Source organism: Euphorbia lathyris, chromosome 9 (genome assembly GCF_963576675.1).
Source record: "Euphorbia lathyris chromosome 9, ddEupLath1.1, whole genome shotgun sequence".
NCBI lineage: Eukaryota > Viridiplantae > Streptophyta > Magnoliopsida > Malpighiales > Euphorbiaceae > Euphorbia > Euphorbia lathyris.
This window is the reverse complement of record NC_088918.1, coordinates 24,710,657-24,728,526: the sequence shown is the minus strand read 5'-3', so window position 1 is coordinate 24,728,526 and position 17,870 is coordinate 24,710,657. Positions and strand designations below refer to the sequence as shown.

At 35.4% G+C, this 17,870-nt stretch overlaps 1 protein-coding gene and 1 non-coding gene across 7 annotated transcripts; both read left to right on the top strand.

Annotated features, from left to right (window-relative positions):
• Positions 1–654: 654 nt before the first annotated feature.
• Positions 655–10,398, top strand: LOC136206522 (uncharacterized). 6 transcript variants are annotated; one of them, XM_065997602.1, is made up of 20 exons: positions 658–881; positions 1,781–1,863; positions 1,980–2,089; positions 2,203–2,361; positions 3,053–3,118; positions 3,214–3,303; positions 3,492–3,794; positions 3,978–4,075; positions 5,403–5,438; positions 5,597–5,717; positions 5,832–6,068; positions 6,278–6,373; positions 6,461–6,526; positions 6,664–6,702; positions 6,787–6,921; positions 7,014–7,375; positions 7,875–7,968; positions 8,902–9,090; positions 9,497–9,621; positions 9,858–10,398. In XM_065997602.1, the coding sequence occupies exons 3-19, from the start codon at positions 1,991–1,993 to the stop codon at positions 9,593–9,595; spliced, it is 2,289 nt and encodes a 762-aa protein (XP_065853674.1). In that variant the 5' UTR covers positions 658–881; positions 1,781–1,863; positions 1,980–1,990; the 3' UTR covers positions 9,596–9,621; positions 9,858–10,398. The 6 variants fall into 6 exon arrangements, 5 of the variants coding, with proteins under 5 accessions (XP_065853674.1, XP_065853675.1, XP_065853673.1 ...); XM_065997603.1 differs by lacking the exon at positions 1,781–1,863; XM_065997601.1 differs by lacking the exon at positions 1,781–1,863 and having other exon boundaries at positions 1,912–2,089.
• Positions 10,399–14,717: 4,319 nt separating this feature from the next.
• TRNAK-CUU (transfer RNA lysine (anticodon CUU)) lies at positions 14,718–14,790 on the top strand. Its single transcript has one exon. It is a non-coding gene; the product is annotated as a tRNA-Lys (tRNA).
• The last annotated feature ends 3,080 nt before the right edge of the window (positions 14,791–17,870 follow it).

Sequence of the window (17,870 nt, the reverse complement as noted above, 5' to 3'; positions counted from 1 at the left end):
CCCAATGGGATGTCGAAGTGTAATATCAGCGCTGCTCTTTTTTTTGAGTCCTCTTTTATTAGTTTTGGTTCTGTTGTTAGGGATGTCAATGCTAAATTCATTACAGTAACAACTTGTCTTATTCACTATTAGTTAAATCCTCTTCCAATATAAAGTTTTGGAGTTTATGAGAGTCTGAGTTTGTTGAAGGATAGTCTTTTTAGTAACGTGTTAATGGAAACAAGTTTTCAATCCATTGTTCAACCGTTTTATTGCCAAAAAAGAGTTCAATTCCTTATGAGATTGTAAATTCTCAATTTCGTATTTAGTAAACTACCCACTCAGTTATATTCGTCGATCAACGAATCAAGCAGTCCATGCCTTAGCAAAAGCTTCCGATTCTTTGTCTAGTCGTGGAGTCTGGGGTTCCGTCCCGCTTCCATTTTCCGTGTAATGTTTTGAGAGTGAATGCTTAATATATCATCTTTCTTTCTTTTTAAAAAAAGGATTTTTTTTTATTTATGTTACATACATTGAGCTACACGACGTCGTAGAGGTGTGGTCGGGGAAATATGACAGATAAGGATTTTGATTTCACAAACAATAGGCTTACCTTTGACTTTCACACTTTCCCGTTCAGTTTTATTTTTTGATAGACAAAGTCTGTTTTTTTAATTTTTCATTTTTTTTTAATGATTTTTCCCAAATCTCTCGTTCTTCTTTCTCCTCCCTCTCTCCTCTTCTCTCTTTCCGCTATGTGAAACTCGAAGGCGAAACGAGACAAATACATAGCACTGAAACAATCACACAGAGTCCTTGGGGCTTTTTCTAAAATCTACCAATCGACCTCTTTCAATCTATATTTTACTGTCTGATTCCACTCTCGATTTCCATCACTTCCTGTAAGTCACTCTGCACAATTTCTCTCTTCTTAATTCGATCATTTATTGCGTCAATCGGTTTTTTGCATTCCTCATCTCTTCCTTCTCGTTGACTTCTGTTGTGGTTTGCTGTATCAGTATCCATTAGCTTTGTTGCTTCTTTTAGGGTTTGGATCGCAATTTTTATTACCGATTTTGTTATTTTAAATCTTATTTGTCTTAATTTTGTATCCCTAATTGGTTGCTCTAATTGAAAATTCTAAATTATGAATAGAGACCAGACACTGTCAGAGAGATTGAGATGATATTGACTGCCTTTTGCTAAATTCGTTAATATTTACAAGTTATGGTTATTGGATTGTTCCTTCTTTTTCATCTGAAGTGGTGATTTATGAGTTATTGCTTTTCTGGGAGCCTTCCTGCGTTTGTTTTATTTTGTTAAAATTATTATTATGGTGACCGACGAGGGCAATATTTTGATTACGACTTTCTCATGTGTCTCGGAGTTGACATTTTGGGCGTTAAAGGCGTGCACTTAGTGGGATAGGTTGAAATGTTGGTGTTGCTGATTTTAGCATGGTAAAATCGTAATTTTAATTTTTTAGAGTGATAAGCGAAATTAATTGGTGGCTCTGTGGTGCTGGCTCATTTTAACCATTCTTACTACATATTTTGCACAAGCTCTGGAAAATTGAGTTGGTGTTCAATTATCACTTGAGTGGTGATTTCTTGTGTTGGTATCCCTTTTGAAATATTATTTGATTTTTGTTGGCTCTTTAGAATGTTGAAATTTTATTTCTATAAAGTGATATGTAGTGCAAATACATCTCATGACTATTTTATTTCAGCGCAACCTTAGCATTAAAATTCATTTTTACTTCTTTCTGATGCATTTATTAATTGGAAATATGAAATTTTAGATGATAGTCCTATTCTTCAGAAGGGAGAGAACTGTGAAACCATTGTAGCATTTGGTATTGATTGCAACGGAAGAGGTGACATGGTGGGAATTTTTTGTAACAAGCTTGTGATTGTAGAATGTTGCTAACAGGTTCTAAAGGAATGTAAACAGATACAAGCTAAGCTGTATTCACTGGCTGTATATTTATATTATATTAGGGATTACTGCGATGCATCGCGTCGGTAGTTCAGGGAACACAACCAATTCTAATCGCCCACGCAAAGAGAAGAGGTTTACTTATGTACTGAGTGATGCTGATGATACAAAGGTGAAAATCTTGTACTTATTTTGCCCTGGGTTGTATATTTTGACATGGGATGCAATTGTTTTTAATGCAATTATAGTTACTAATTTGCTTGTTTTTGGATATCCATTTTGCAGCATTGTGCTGGTGTAAATTGCCTGGCTGTATTAAAGTCATCTGTATCAGATGGACATGATTACCTCTTCACTGGAAGTCGTGATGGCACGCTGAAGAGATGGGCATTGGCTGAAGATTCTGCCACCTGCTCTGCTACATTTGAGTCTCATGTCGATTGGGTACCTACTTTTTTCTTGCTGCAGTGTGTTCATTATTGTGGGTGATATGATATCTATTTGGTAATGTCTGTTTGATGGTAGATTTTTCAATTTATATCAGTTAAACTGATTTCCTGCCTTAATTTAGTGGGATTTTAAAGGAAGGAAATTTGAGTTGCATTTTTGTCAAACATAATGTGTTGTATTGTAATTTTATCTCATTAGATGTCAGCAGCTGATACCAAAGCTGCTGTACAAAAATGCGTAATGAACTAACATTTGATTATTTGAGGGCTCTATTTTTTTACAAAAAAAGTTGGGATCCAGTGATGATATTTTTTTTGGTCTGAATATTTGCAGCTTGAACTTGGACATGAACCTAGTCTGGAATAACCCCTAAGTTTGACTGTCTGTGCAGCTATACTACTTTCATAAAAAGAGCGATTGTATAATTTTGAAATTGTGTGTAGATCTTGTTTTTTGACAAACACATGAAAGCAAATATATAAATTATCTGCAGTAAAAAATGAGCAATGCAAACTTGTACCCCTGTAAAACTCACTGTGCCTGAAACGGCCTGAATCAATCCTGCCCTCCTGTTATCACTTCTAAAAGCATTGATCAGATGCTTCAAAGCGCGATTGTCTTGAAGAAGATATGGATTATATCAATGCTTGAGATAAAATATAATTGAGTGTTTCTGGTTATGCAGGTCAATGATGCTGTCCTTGTTGGTGATAGTACACTTGTTTCCTGCTCTTCAGACACTACTCTCAAGGTCTTTAAATTTTCAAATGTTATGAAGATCTCCAGTTAGATTGTTGGTTGTTTCCCTGTCATTGATTTGGTTGTTTATTTATGTTGATATACCAGACATGGAATTGCTTGTCTAATGGAACATGTACCAAGACTCTACGTCAGCACTCTGACTATGTTACTTGTCTCGCTGCTGCAGAAAAAAATGTAATTTCTAAATCACTTCATTTGTGGATCTTATTGACTGCATGAGTTAAAATATCTAATCCATGTGTAGTTGTGTACTTCCATTTAAGTTTCAAATTTGATAGGTTCATGCTTGGAGTATTATTGGTGTGACCTTTCATATTATCTGGTGTCATTTTCTGATCCTCTTCTAGTGTCATGCATTTTAGAGCAATATTGTTGCCTCTGGTGGCCTTGGTGGGGAGGTTTTCATATGGGACCTTGAAGCAGCAGTTGCTCCTGTTTCCAAGTCAAATGATGCAATGGAAGATGATTGTTCAAATGGTGTTAATGGAACTGGTAATTCATTGCCCATTTCAAGTTTGCGCACTATTAGCTCAAGCAACAACATATCCACACATACTCCATCCCATGGATATGTCCCAATCACTGCCAAAGGCCATAAGGAGTCAGTTTATGCTCTGGGAATGAATGGTAGTGGAACTATTCTTGTTTCTGGTGGAACTGAGAAGGTAGAATCTGATATTATTGTGATCAATGTACTTCATTTCTTGTGTTAGTGTGCTATTTATATATGCAAGAATATCAAGAAGTCGTATTGAAGCTTTGCATAGCTTTGAGCACTGCTCATTTCATGGTTTTGTAAGGTTTGTTTATTTGATGAGAACATTTTATATCTGCTTGTGTCCCCACAGGTTGTGCGTGTGTGGGATCCCAGAACTGGTTCAAAGGCTATGAAGCTAAGAGGGCATAATGATAATATTAGGGCTTTGCTTCTTGATTCTACTGGCAGGTTTGTTGGATGGGTCCGCATCCATTTTAAAATTTCTTATATTGGTTTTGCTGATTTTTTTTTAGGTTTGAAGTTCATTTTAGTTTCTTTTACTTGCAAATAATGATGGAAATAGGCAGTCATCTCTCTATGTCTCTAAACATATTTCACTTTTTGAGGGAAATCCTGCTCCCTCAGAATTTTTGTTTCCGATGTATTAAATGCACTTCTTGCTAGTTTACTTTTTACCTGGTCAAAAGATAAGGAAGTGGTAAAAATTGAGGTGTCTGTCCGTTTGATTTCTTAATTTAGTTTGAAAGAGGATTTTGTTATTAACTTGACCTATGGAAACTCCTTGCATCTTGATGTTGGATGCTTTATTTAAGTTACATTATACAGATGAAACTATGGTGGTGTTGCTGAAATGTCAATGGTGCTAGGAAATTAGTTTATATGAACTGTTAGATCTTAAAGCAGAAGTTTGGGTTGACTTTAAGAGTTTGAAACATGTAGCTTTATACCATCTCTAACAGGGAGAAGAAAGAGACAGGTGGGAAGCGGGGAAGTTATAACTGGGAGTAAGAGAGAAGTGTGTCAACTAGGAACAGAGAGAGAAGGTGATCAAAGAAAAAAAGAAAAGGAAAGAGGGGAAACAGCTAAGATAGTTCTTTTTTGTTGAGAATTTTTCAAGCTCAGACATTCAAACATCTTCCTGAAGCAATCGCTGATAACTCAGGATGAATCCATTATCCATGCCAATATCCAATGATAATTGATGCTATTAGACTGCATTAGAATAAGACCAAGTTAGGATCTCGGTAGGCTTACCTCTTAAACTAGCAAACGGATTGGAAAACAGAAACAGATCAACTAAGCTAAATCAAAATAGTGTTTTTGCATTAATTTTTCTGGATCATGAAGACCTTAAGCACAGAAGTTTCAAATGTTATGTTTTAGCAGGTTCTGATGGTTGTGCAGTGGGGTCTCTTCTTGATCAATTGCTTGTCAGTTTAGATGATTTGGTTGCCTGACTGAATAAAGACCAAATTAGAATCTCGGCTTGGCTTAAGATGAAATGATGTCTCGCCTCTCAAACTAGCAAATGGATTGAAAAAACAAACCCAGAAACTAAGCTATATCAAAACAGTGTGTATATGCATTAATTTTTCTTGATCGTGAATACTTTAAATGCAGAAGTAGTTGCAAATGTTATATTTTAGCAGCTTCTGATGGTTGTGCAGCAGGGTCTCTTCTTGATGAATTGCTTGTCATTTTAGGTGGTTTAATTGCTCGATTTATCTGTTTCGTTTAGTCAGTTGCTAAGAATTTCTAAATTTCGTTCTTGCAGGTTTTGCTTATCAGGATCCTCTGATTCAATGATCAGGTGGAAATTTTTTAGGAACTTTCTCCCTGTTTCTGGTTTTGTCTTTTTCTTTGTAGTATACTCATCATCCTTTATCCTTGCTATGTCCCTACTTTCCTTTACCATCAAAAGGTGTAAAATTGTCTCTAATTGTTTTTTTTTCTTTTGGTTGTTTATAGACTATGGGACCTTGGTCAGCAGCGTTGTGTACATTCGTACGCTGTGCATACAGATTCTGTCTGGGCGCTTGCCAGCTCTCCATCATTCAGTCATGTTTATAGCGGAGGGAGGGATTCTTCTGTAAGTAGATTTCTATTTTTTCCGAGCTAAACTCATTCTGCACATTCACCTATATCTTCTTTACTTCAATTTTGACACTGGGAATTTGATAGTGGTTCCTGTATATACCCTCAGGTATACTTGACAGATTTAGCAACAAGAGAGAGTGTTTTGCTTTGCACAAATGAGCATCCAGTTTTGCAGTTGGCATTACATGATGATAGCATATGGGCTGCTACAACAGATTCTTCAGTTCATAGATGGCCTGCTGAAGTACGCAATCCTCAAAACGTCTTTCAAAAAGGCGGTTCTTTTTTAGCTGGAAACCTGTCTTTTTCAAGGGCTAGAGTTTCTTTAGAGGGATCTATCCCAGTAAGTGATGCTTATTGTTCACAATCCTTCTTATCAAATTTCTTTGTAATCTTTGTCATGCTATGCTTGTAGGAAGTTTCGTTTTGATTTATCATAATTTGCTTCAATGCATATTTACACTCTTGGCTCACTGCATCCTTTTGCCTTCGTATTTTTCTGAATATGAGATGCATATTTTCTTATCGGTTTCATTGTTTTATATTTCTTAGGTTCCTGTATATAAAGAACCAACCCTGAGCGTTCCTGGAATTCCAGCAATAGTCCAGCACGAAATTTTAAATAATAGAAGGCATGTTTTGACTAAGGTTAGCATATTTTTTCTCTATTACGTACATTTATAGTTATGTACAAATTGAATTTTACAAGACTTGTATCTTGCAACTATTTGATAGGATACTGCTGGTTCAGTAAAGCTATGGGAGATCACAAGGGGTGTTGTAGTTGAGGACTATGGAAAGGTTTCATCTTGTTTTCCCTTCCCAATTTCTTTTTGCTTGATATGGTTTTGTAATTGGTGTTTTGATATTCGTATTTGAAGTTTTCAGGTTCAGTATAATGCCATAACTATTTGTATTTTCAATTTGGTTTTCCGCAGGTGTCATTTGAAGAGAAAAAGGAACAATTATTTGAAATGGTATTTAAGATCTATTTTTTCACAAATTCATTGGAGTGTTACAATTATTAGTAGTTCTTACATTTGGTTTTTCCATTGCTCTAGGTGAGCATACCTGCGTGGTTCACTGTGGATACAAGGCTTGGAAGCTTGTCGGTTCATTTGGATACACCACAGTGCTTTTATGCTGAGATGTATTCCGCTGACCTTAATATTGCTGGAAAGCCTGAGGATGATAAGGTAAATTATTAACTGAAAGTCAAATAAATCAACCATTGAGATTACTGATAAATTATTTTAGGTGCTGTATCTAATTGTCCCATGATTTGCAGGTTAATCTAGCTCGTGAAACATTAAAAGGTTTAGCGGCTCCTTGGCAGGCCAAAAGAAAACAAAGACTTGGATCTCAACCTTCAGCTAATGGGGACATTTTATCTGGGAAAGATGTCACTCCTAGAAGTCTTGCTCATTCCAGAATAGATGTAGATGGTAGTGCTGAAAGTGATTCATTGGTTTATCCGCCTTTCGAATTTTCAACAGTTTCCCCTCCTTCGATAATTACTGAAGGCTCTCAAGGAGGTCCATGGAGAAAGAAAATTACTGCTTTAGATGGAACTGAGGATGACAAGGACTTCCCTTGGTGGTGTTTAGATTGCCTGTTGCATAATCGCATTCCTCAAAGAGAACATAGCAAGTAGTGCTTTGGACTTATTGCCTATGTTATTTTGTGTGTGCTAGTTTTTCTGCACTTGCAACGGTGACTCATTTTTTTGAACATTTGTTTCTATTTTTGCCGAAATTGTTTTTCTTCTTTAGGAGACTATATATGAGAGGTTTATGACTGAAAGTAGTACACATTTGCAAAGAGAAAAATGTGAATGCTATGAAATATAGAATATAGTAAGGGTTAGCAACTCAATCTAATGATGAATTTGAGTGCATTTTTATATAGGTCGAAAACTTTTTGCAATCCTAATTGAGTCAAATTTTGATAATGGATGTTGAATAGGTAGGGCATAGAATTCTATTCTAGAACACATTAAAAGAAAAGGTAATATTCTTTATGACTTTGATTCCTAGGACAACTAAGGACGTTAGAGCAAAAGATTAGTCCAAAAATGTCACTGTAGCAAAATGTGGTATTTTTCTTATCATAAGAAAGGTGAATAATTAAAATTGTTAAATTTCTACAGGTGTAGCTTTTATTTGCATCCATGTGAAGGATCAGCTGTCCAAATCCTCACACAAGGCAAGCTAAGTGCACCCCGCATACTGAGAATACATAAAGTAAGTTTCATTCAGTTTTTTCAAGAAATAAAGATCGTATGAAGGATATATAATGATGAATTAGTTAAAAGTTTCGGATTTCCATACTACAGTTAATGTGGCATGTTCATTGTTTATTTGTTGAACGGAAACTTTGGGTGTTCAACACCTTCAAAAACTTGTACTTTTGGTTTCGGTAAACTTTCTATAAAAAAAAAGGGCGGCCCGGTGCACTACGCGTCCCCGCTGAGTGAGGGTCCCACCACAAGGGTGTACTGGGAGCAAGCCTTCCCCTACCAATTTATTTGGCAAGAGGCCGCTCCTAAGACTCTAACCCGTGACCTCTTGGTCACACGACAACAACGTTTACCGTTGCGACAAGGCTCGCCCTCATGGAATAAAATGCATTTACATAGCACATTAATCAATCTCTTAACCGGTTCACCATGTGCCAATTATTGGACACTTGGTCTCCAATTTTTCTAAATTATCTTCTTCAAGCTTTCGGAGTGAATAAATACTGCTTCTTCCTTTTAATGGAACTTGTATTTGATATTTTATTTTATTTTGTATAAAAATATTTACTAATGCATTTATAAGTCTAAAATTTACAAATATATCCCTATGTTTTTATTGTTTGCATATTTGCCCTGAAATTTAGTTCCCAACATCTTGTTTAAATATTCATTACCAACATAATTTCCTGGTATGAATTTCCATGCAACAAGAACAGCAACTTAAGACCCAGCAGATACAGAATGTGCAAGAGACTCTTAAGATGTCTAGTGACATTTAAACAAGATGTATTTTCAGCAACTTCAGAGACATTAAGTACAAAATGTGGAAGAAGACCATAAATTTTGTGTTAGGTCGTGCTTTGTCTACGCCCTCAGAAAGGGTTGGTCAAAGACTCCATTGTCTCCAACTTCATTTTCTCTGTCTCTGTTTATGCAGGTTATTAATTATGTCATAGAAAAGATGGTTCTTGACAAGCCATTGGATGGTAATGCCGATGGAACATTTAGTCCTGGGCTTGGTGGTGGGCAGTTGCAGCATTCTGCAGTTGGAGATGGCTCTTATCGAGCTGGATTGAAGCCTTGGCAAAAGCTTAGGCCTTCAATAGAGATATTGTGTAACAATCAGGTGATTGGATATGAACGTTTAAATTTGATAATATCCCCTGGAAAAATTTACAGATACGAAGAATTCATCAGCATGAATATTAACAAGCTTTTAAAGTATAAAAAAGTTGTAGAGATGCAAATATATAAATAATATGGTGCCTATATTCTGCAGGAAAACCAGTGATATTGCTTGCATAATCACATTGGAGTTTGCCCCACTAGGATCAATGATACTTTTTGCATGTTCAGATATACAAATATGATGTTGATCATTTTTATTTTTCATTTTTTTCAAATGAAGTGCCAGTCTAGCAGATAAGCTGCAATGGGCATGATCAATCCACTGTGATTTAAATATTGTTTTACTTGATTCTCCTACGGATGTTTGTTACTTCATCTCATTGATATTATTGTGAATTTTCCAGGTATTATCCCCCGAAATGAGCTTAGCCACAGTGAAAGCTTACATATGGAAGAAATCAGAAGATCTGGTCCTTAATTACAGAGTTGTTCAGGGAAGGTGATTTCATTCAAGCTTTGGAGAGACTAGGTAATTTGAACTTGTCTTCTCATGCATTTTCTTTTCTTATTCATTATTAAGATTTGCCTATTCTATGAAGAAAAAGCTAAAGCAGTCAAACGGTATGAATTGTAAATTGTTGCGGTGATGTATTTAATGAAGAATGGAGTTAAGCTTGATACCAAAATGCTACATTCTGTTAATTTCGTTGTTTGCGGAACAAATGATTGCTCAGTTTTCATACTGTTATATCTATTGGGTTTCAGGTTGGACTTGGCTTGTGATGGAAATTTTGTGGTTGTGTAAAATATTGGGGGGATTATATACAATTGATTTCTTGAGGTGCTTGGTATTGGAATGATCAAATCGTATAGTGATCCTTGTAAATTTGGAAAACGAATCGATTACGTATCGTTCTCCAATAATCTACTGAGAAGATCCTGGATATAGCATTGGGCAGATGCTAGATAATTTTTGAAGTTTGACTGGCCATCATGAAAACAAGCATTTTTTATGGAACAAACATGGTGGGGAAGTCTGCATATAGCAAACGAAGAATGGTTTCGGATTAGTGGAGAATGGCCGACAACTATTCTAGGATGAATTCGCAGAGAGGGTACCGGACTAGAATTATGATGTCGAAAAGCTTTGTAGATTTGTATTGTTGGGTACAAACGTTACATAGCCATAGTAACTGTTATTAAGTTTTTTCTTTTTTAAAATTGTTCTCTTTATGGGCCATTTCTTATTGTGGAAATAATGCAATTCCTATTCATTTTGAACTAATTATTCTAGTAAGTTTATCCATATTTTACCCCATTCACGTGTTATTTCTGAGGTATTAGCACTGCTAAATTTGTAATTGCCTGAAAAATCAATGGCAAACTAGTTAAAGAGATTACAGGGCTGTTTTTTTGTTTTTTTTTCCTTTCCAACAGCTTGCAGCTGAATAAGAGTTCAATTGTTTTAGCTAATATAAGTGTTTTTGTTCATTGTTTTATGTTGGATTAAAGATCAAGGTCATCATTCTTTCAAGGATGTTCTTACTAAAGTTCAATTTCTTACTTCTTATGTATAAGAAGAAGGGATAAGGTCTAAATTTAGATCCTATCCAAACAAGAAATTAAATTGTGAAGTTTTGATCTATTATTTAGTAACATTTGTGCAAAAATTAACATTTTGAGCAAGTCAGGGAGGGGTAAGTGTTACCAAATAATGAGCCAGCTGTAAAAAGATTAACATTTTCAATAGGTCATGGGTCAAATAGTATTTTAAGCCTAAAAGTAACTTTTTAGGTTTCAATGCAAGATCAATTTCTATCTTACCTAGTGAATAATTTGAATGAAGTTTGTTTGATAATGATTCGATATATTATTTGAGCAGTTTTGTGCATTTTGAGATATAATTTTTATAACTTTGTTAGTAACACGGTAAACATTTTAAACGCTTCAGCTGTCTTTGTGCGTGTTTAACTTATATGCCGTAGATTTAGATTGTTATTTATACCTATGTTAATAATATAGGGTTAGTTTGATACTGTTGTGACCAACATAACCTTGTGAGTAAAAGTGCGTGTTTAGTAAATACAAGTTCTTGATAAGTTTATTGATAAGTTATGATAACTGCTTTCTTCAAAAACTACAAATTGTATCTTTTGCCGTTTTTCTAAAAAGAAGTTTGCATTTACCAAACATTTCTTAAAAATTGAGAAAACCTCTTTTAGAGTTTAGGAAATCAATATCAAACAAATACGTAATAAATATTTTAGATAAAATTGATATTTGGGAGATCTGATGTGTAATTAAATAATAATAAACCAACTGGTTTAAATTTTTACTAGCAGAAGTAAAATTGTTTAGAAATCTATACATTAGGGTAAATACACTTCAATAATTTTAGATCTTTAGATCTTTATCCCAATAGAAAAGGTCACGACACGAGGTAAACTATTGATTTACTCCGATCAATTAAAATGGCAAGAAAGTGTGGGGATGACCTAGATTTTTTTTTTTGGATAGGGTTAGAGTTACCAAAGTTTTTTTGGGTTTGAAGATGGAAAAAGGAAGAATGAAAGTAAGGTATTTTTAATAAATATAGTTTGGACTGACCAACCATTTGATCATAAAAGTAAGACAACTTTATAAAAGAAATAAAAACTAAAAAAAGAAAAAAAGATTTGTTGTCATTTCTATTTTTAGTTCAAGCTTCAAATTAAATTAGTTTCTCAATGCAATTTTTTTCATTTATGCAGTATGTAAATTAAAAAGTAATTACGTCAAAAATAAATGTTACTCACCATTCTGGAAGAATGATATTTCTTGTTGGGCTCTTCTTCTTCCTCCTAAAAGAATAAAGAAAAAGATGAATTAGTCTTTTTTCCAAAATAAAGATTTCTTTGAAAATGAACATATAACTCTAAAAGTTGTATATAATATGACGTGTAAGACAACTAACACTTCAATAATAGTTGCAAAATTCACTTGACAATCAACTTTGTCTCACTCCATCATCATCATCATGTCCTAATTTATGTACTCTACCACTAAAAGATAATAGCCTTAAAAATATATTAGTAAATAATAAATAAAATTTAAATCCCAAATTTCATATTTTTTGAGCTTTTAGATCTGAATTATGTTGGTTAAAAAAAAAAGATCTGAATTATGTTAATATATTTATAATAAAAAAGTTACATCTAATTTTTTTTATTGGGATCCTTCGATAGAGGTATATCAAGGAACATTAACGTGTGTCCTTTCTATATTTTTTTTATCAATCATATGCAAAAGTATTAAAAAAATATCATTTGAGCACTCATATATCACTGAAAAGCATCCCATCTCTAACTATTTTTCATAATTTATTTTTAGAGTAAAAGTGCACTTCAATAGTACTCTAAAATCTTACTCTATTTTAAGAGTAAGATTTAATAATTATTTAAAAATAAAAATATCATTTATTATAATAAATGGTATGTAAAATTAATATAATAATAATAATAATAAAATAGTATTTGTTAATAGAAATATTCTATTTAGAGTTATAAATGAAGTAGATTATTAGAGAAGTGTTACTGTAACTCTATAATTGAAGATGGAGTGGGAAAAATTCGAGTTGAAGTATGAAAAATAGAGTAAATGGTTGCATATCGTATAATCATAATCAAATATCTCCTATAATTGTAGGGATCCATATTTAAAATTTTACAATATATTAAGATCAGATAAATATAATATACAAAAGAAAAATATATCAAACTAGACGCTCAAATACTGGTGTGAATAATTAACAATGAGAATAACTCCGATAACAGATTCGGTTGGCTATTGAAGAAATGTAAAGAGCTGATAAAACAGGAATGGGTGATGCAGGCCTTTGAGTTATCACGAGTGCGATGTACTTCTTGCAGACACCAATGGTTCCAGCTGAGCTAGACTTGTTAGGATTTAATTGTTTTTCTCCGGGGAGTAATTCCCCCACACTGTAACCAAAGAAAAAAAAATATATTAATCATAAGCAATTATACATCAAACTACTAGATATAAAAATAAAAAGAATCTATGCGGATTCTAAACTTTTCTGTTCCCTTTAGACGCCATCCCGATAGGAGACTTCTAATTATCTAAATATAAAAATAAACATCAAGTTTTATTTATTTATTTAAGTTCATCATCGAAGATTGACTGAAAGAAAAAAAAACTTACTGAGTTTATTGATATAAAAAATCTGGAGGGCTTGAGATTTTGAGATTTTGTGTGTATTTCTGAAAGATTGATTGAATTCGGCTATGGAGTGACGTTTCAATAGCAGTTTATAGTTTTAGAGTCCAATGCAATTTCTATCACTTCACTTTTATTATTAGATAAATTCCTTTTTTTTATTCAATTCCTAATTTCATTAAAAATTAAATAAAAAATTGCATTATCTGTTTATATCACAACAAATAAATATTTACGTATTTTACAAGAAATATATTTTCTAAGAAGATAATTTCTGTTCATTGATCCCATGAATATTAAATTAAAAGTTTCATAAAAAAATTATATTTTTTGGAAAAGAATTTTTTTTAAAAGTTGAAAATATTTCACTTTTAAAATGAGAAACTTATCTACTTTTTGTTTTCATTTTATTATTATTCTAGAAATATTTTTTTTTAATAAAAAGAACATTTTTTAAATGATATTGGAGAATAAGGTATTGAGTGTCAAATCAATGAGTAGAGTTTCAATTGGAATCCCAATCTATATAACAATTAAACTATACCTACTTAATTCATTAGAAATTTGGTGAAAATTGAAATGTTCCGGATAAAAATTGCTATCTACACCACCTTACCTACAACAAATATGAACCTTTTTTTTTTTTTTTTTTTTTTTTTTGAAGGGACAACAAATAGGAACTTATGAGTGGTTAGAAACTTGTGGTCCAAAAATGCTTTACTTATTTTTAGAAGAGTAATAAATATATCCTGTACTAGTTCGATATGATTGACCACTTTGAAATACTCGATGTCTAAAAGATTGAGTCATCATTCTGTTCTAGCTAACAAGTAAAAAACCGATGAAGAGAATTACGAGTAACTACTTCACCTTCAAAGATAAAGTTGTCCACAATCACTTACTTAACTAATTACTAATTTCCTTAGACTTTAATGAGTGATTTTCCTTATAATTGCTAACTCAATTTTCAATTCCTATTTACTATATACTAAGGCATTATGCAACATTCACAAAGTAGTAAAAAAAAATATGCAAAGTAAATTACATAGTTTACGACCCTTTTCAAACCCGCAAGGGAATTGGGATACATTCATGAAATTAAAGGAGGAATTTACATTAAGGTATTACTGTATATATAAGAATGTTGTAATATTAGTACAATGACTGAAACTGCATTTTGTTTAGGACTATAAATGAACGAGGGATTTAAATATTTTATTAAAATTCCATGCAAGTAACTCTCTTTGACATAAAATCAATTTAGGTTTGAAAGTGAGTAGGAATTTTTTTTATATGTACAAAATACTCAAAGAGATTAAAAATCACTAGAAAGAATCTAATAAGACCAAACGAAACACAAAAAAAACAAATAATTTCATATTTAAATAAAATAAGAGCAAATTGTAAGCCCGTTTAGCTCAGTTGGTAGAGCGCAAGGCTCTTAACCTTGTGGTCGTGGGTTCGAGCCCCATGGTGGGCGTTTAATTTTTTCTCTTTCGAAGCGGGACGCCTTTCCTTATGGGATTCTCCAAATCTTTTTTTTTTGTTTTTAAATAAAATAAATTAAAAATAAATATGTCTATATTTGAATAAAAATACCCATATCAATCATAGTTCAAGTTCTTTTAGTCCATTAAACATATATTCTTTGGACTTTCTTCAAATTCTCCACATTGCCAAACTCGGCTTCTACCTTCGTAGAGTAAAATTGCTTACATCATCCGGACTGCAAATCCGTACTCACAACACTTTTCCTACACGCAACTCAATTAAAACCTTATGGTTATGTATTGCTTTGAGTCTGCTTCCATGACTTGTTGCGAGTAATCATGTTTTTGATGAGGGCATCCACCATCTAGAGGCGGACCCGGAACCTAAAGACGAGACCCGTAGAGAGCTAGCCGAGGGAGATGAAGAAAAGGGCAAACAGGGGAGCACGCGGGGCGTACCTGGTAGGGCGCGGGGCGTGAAAAGCCCAAAGCCGGTAGAACAACCCAGAAAGTCGCACACGCGGGACGTGCCCTCCGAGGCGCGGGGCGTGGAACCAGCCTCCGACGCGAGTTCAGACCAGGAGGTCGAGTACGCGGGGCGTATGTCTCGGGATGCCACGCGTAAGAGTGCCCAACAAGAACCACCAAGCCCAGGGACACATCCACGCGGGGCGTGAGGGAGGCCACGCGGGGCGTAACTGGGTTGAGGAATACTTCCTCCCCAAGTTCTTGTTGTTAAGGACAATATCTGCCACCTCTTATTTACTGTTTTGCCATTTAACTATTTACCACTTTGCCATTTGACTTAATTGCTCTTTATTCTACCTTTATGTAATGACTGCCTTACCCCTTTGGTTCCTTTGTTGTTGGTAACCCTAGGGGAGACCTTTTAGTCTTTTGTTCTTATTTGGAAGGAGTATATATTCTCCTTACTTTGTAATGATTCATAACTTTTGATGAATATTATATTTTGAAGCCTCCATTGGAGCAAGGATATCTTCCTTTGGGTTTATTCAACCTTCAAGTTTAGCTTGAGAAGTTTGTAATCTTTGTTGGTTTAAGATTAAAACCTCCAGATCGATTTAATCTACATCAGTTGGTATCAGAGCCGAGTCGTTTTCCTTTCCGGAGACTTCTTCTCGGAAATGGTTCAACCACGTATCACAAACGAATCCACCGGATCCATGGAGCAACGAGTTGAGACACTAGAAGGCAACGTGAAGCATATCATGGAGTCTCTAAGAGCGATAGAAGAGAAGCATGACACGAGTACCCGAGATATTCGTCTCATTCTTGAAGAACTCACTATAACGACCCGCAATAATCAAGCTCTCTTAACCGGAGAGCCTCACCGGCGGTAAGAAGAACAAGCCTGTCCTCTACTTGACCGACAACCAACGCCACCACCAAGGAGAACGTATGCACCCCAAACCTTGGGCCCTCGGGTTCAAGAGGTAAGACGGACTAATCCCGTAGTCGTTAGAAACATTGATAGCGATAGCGATGGAGATCTATCTGATGATTTTGAGATGCCTAAAATTGCTAGAACTATGGGGATTAGAATGGATGATGATGCTATGAATGATATGCATGCGAATGATGTTGTTGGTCACACGCATGTGCGTACCGGGAATTTGGATATTTTGAATGATGATGATGTAGGTGGCCACGGAAGAGGAAATTATGGGGTGAATGATCCGTATGGGGGTCATGCCATTGATAGGGGCGGATATAGGAACAGAATGAATGGGAGAGTGGGGTATGGAGGACACCATGATAGGGATGATGCTTTCAAGCTGAAGGTTGATCTACCTACATTCGGAGGGGAACTTGACATTGAGGGGTTCCTTAATTGGTTACTTGAGGTGGAGAGGTTCTTCGACTATGCGGGTATACCGGAAGATAGGAGAGTTCGGTTAGTGGCCTATAGGTTGAAAGGGGGAGCCTCGGTATGGTGGGATAATGTGAAGGAAGAGAGGAGAAGAGGAGGAAGGGAACCGATTAGGTCTTGGAGGAGGATGAAATCGATGATGAGAGAACGATTTTTGCCGCCCGACTACGAGCAGTATATCTACAGCTCCTACCGGAATTGCTCACAAGGGCCTAGGAGCGTGCACGAGTATACTTCGGAGTTCTTAAGGCTTTCGGTAAGGGCTAACTTGTCGGAAACCAAAAGCCAAAAGACTTCAAGGTATCTAGAGGGGCTACGGTATAATATTCAGGACAAAATTGGGACACAAATGGTAATCCGGATTCAAGACGCACGGAATCTAGCTTTGAAGGCCGAGTCTCAATTGAATGTTAGAGCCCGTGATGGGTACCGGAGGCCGAAAATTAAGAAAGCATGCGAGGAGGGAGAAGAGTCCAAAGGGGTGGACAAGGAAAAAGGTGGCGCTAGTTCAAGCGGCACTAAGGTCTTGAGTGGGGGAAAATCACCTAGCGGAGATGTGCGACCCTTTAGGACAGCCGCCCCTCATAAGAGCAACAACCCGTACACCAAACCGGCTCTGTTTAAGTGCTTTCGATGCAATGAACCGGGACATCGCTCGAATGAGTGTCCAAGAAGGAGGAGCGCTAACATGGTTGAGCGATACGATGATGATGATTATGGAGGAAATAATGGGGTGTATTGTGAGCCCATCGATAGTGGATCATCTAGGGATGAGCGGAAAGTCCATGTAGTGAAGAGGGTACTGATGTCGGTTGAATAAAAGCATGACCCGAGGCACCAATTGTTTAGGATTAGAGGTCTAATCCACAGATTGAAATGTGAGTTGGTTGTTGATGGTGGAAGTCAAGAGAACATCCTTAGCAAGGCCGCTTTGAGCAAATTTGGCTTAGTGCCCGAGCCACACCTGAACCCATATTGAGTGGGATGGATTAAAGAGGGGGAGAAGCTTAATGTCACCCACCGGTGCAAGGTTCCTATCTCTATTGGGGCTTACCACGATGAGATTATGTGTGATGTGGTTGATATGGATGTGTATCACTTGCTCCTTGGGAGACCTTGGCAATTCGATCGAGATGCCTCACATTTGGGAAGGGACAACACGTACACCGTATTCAAATA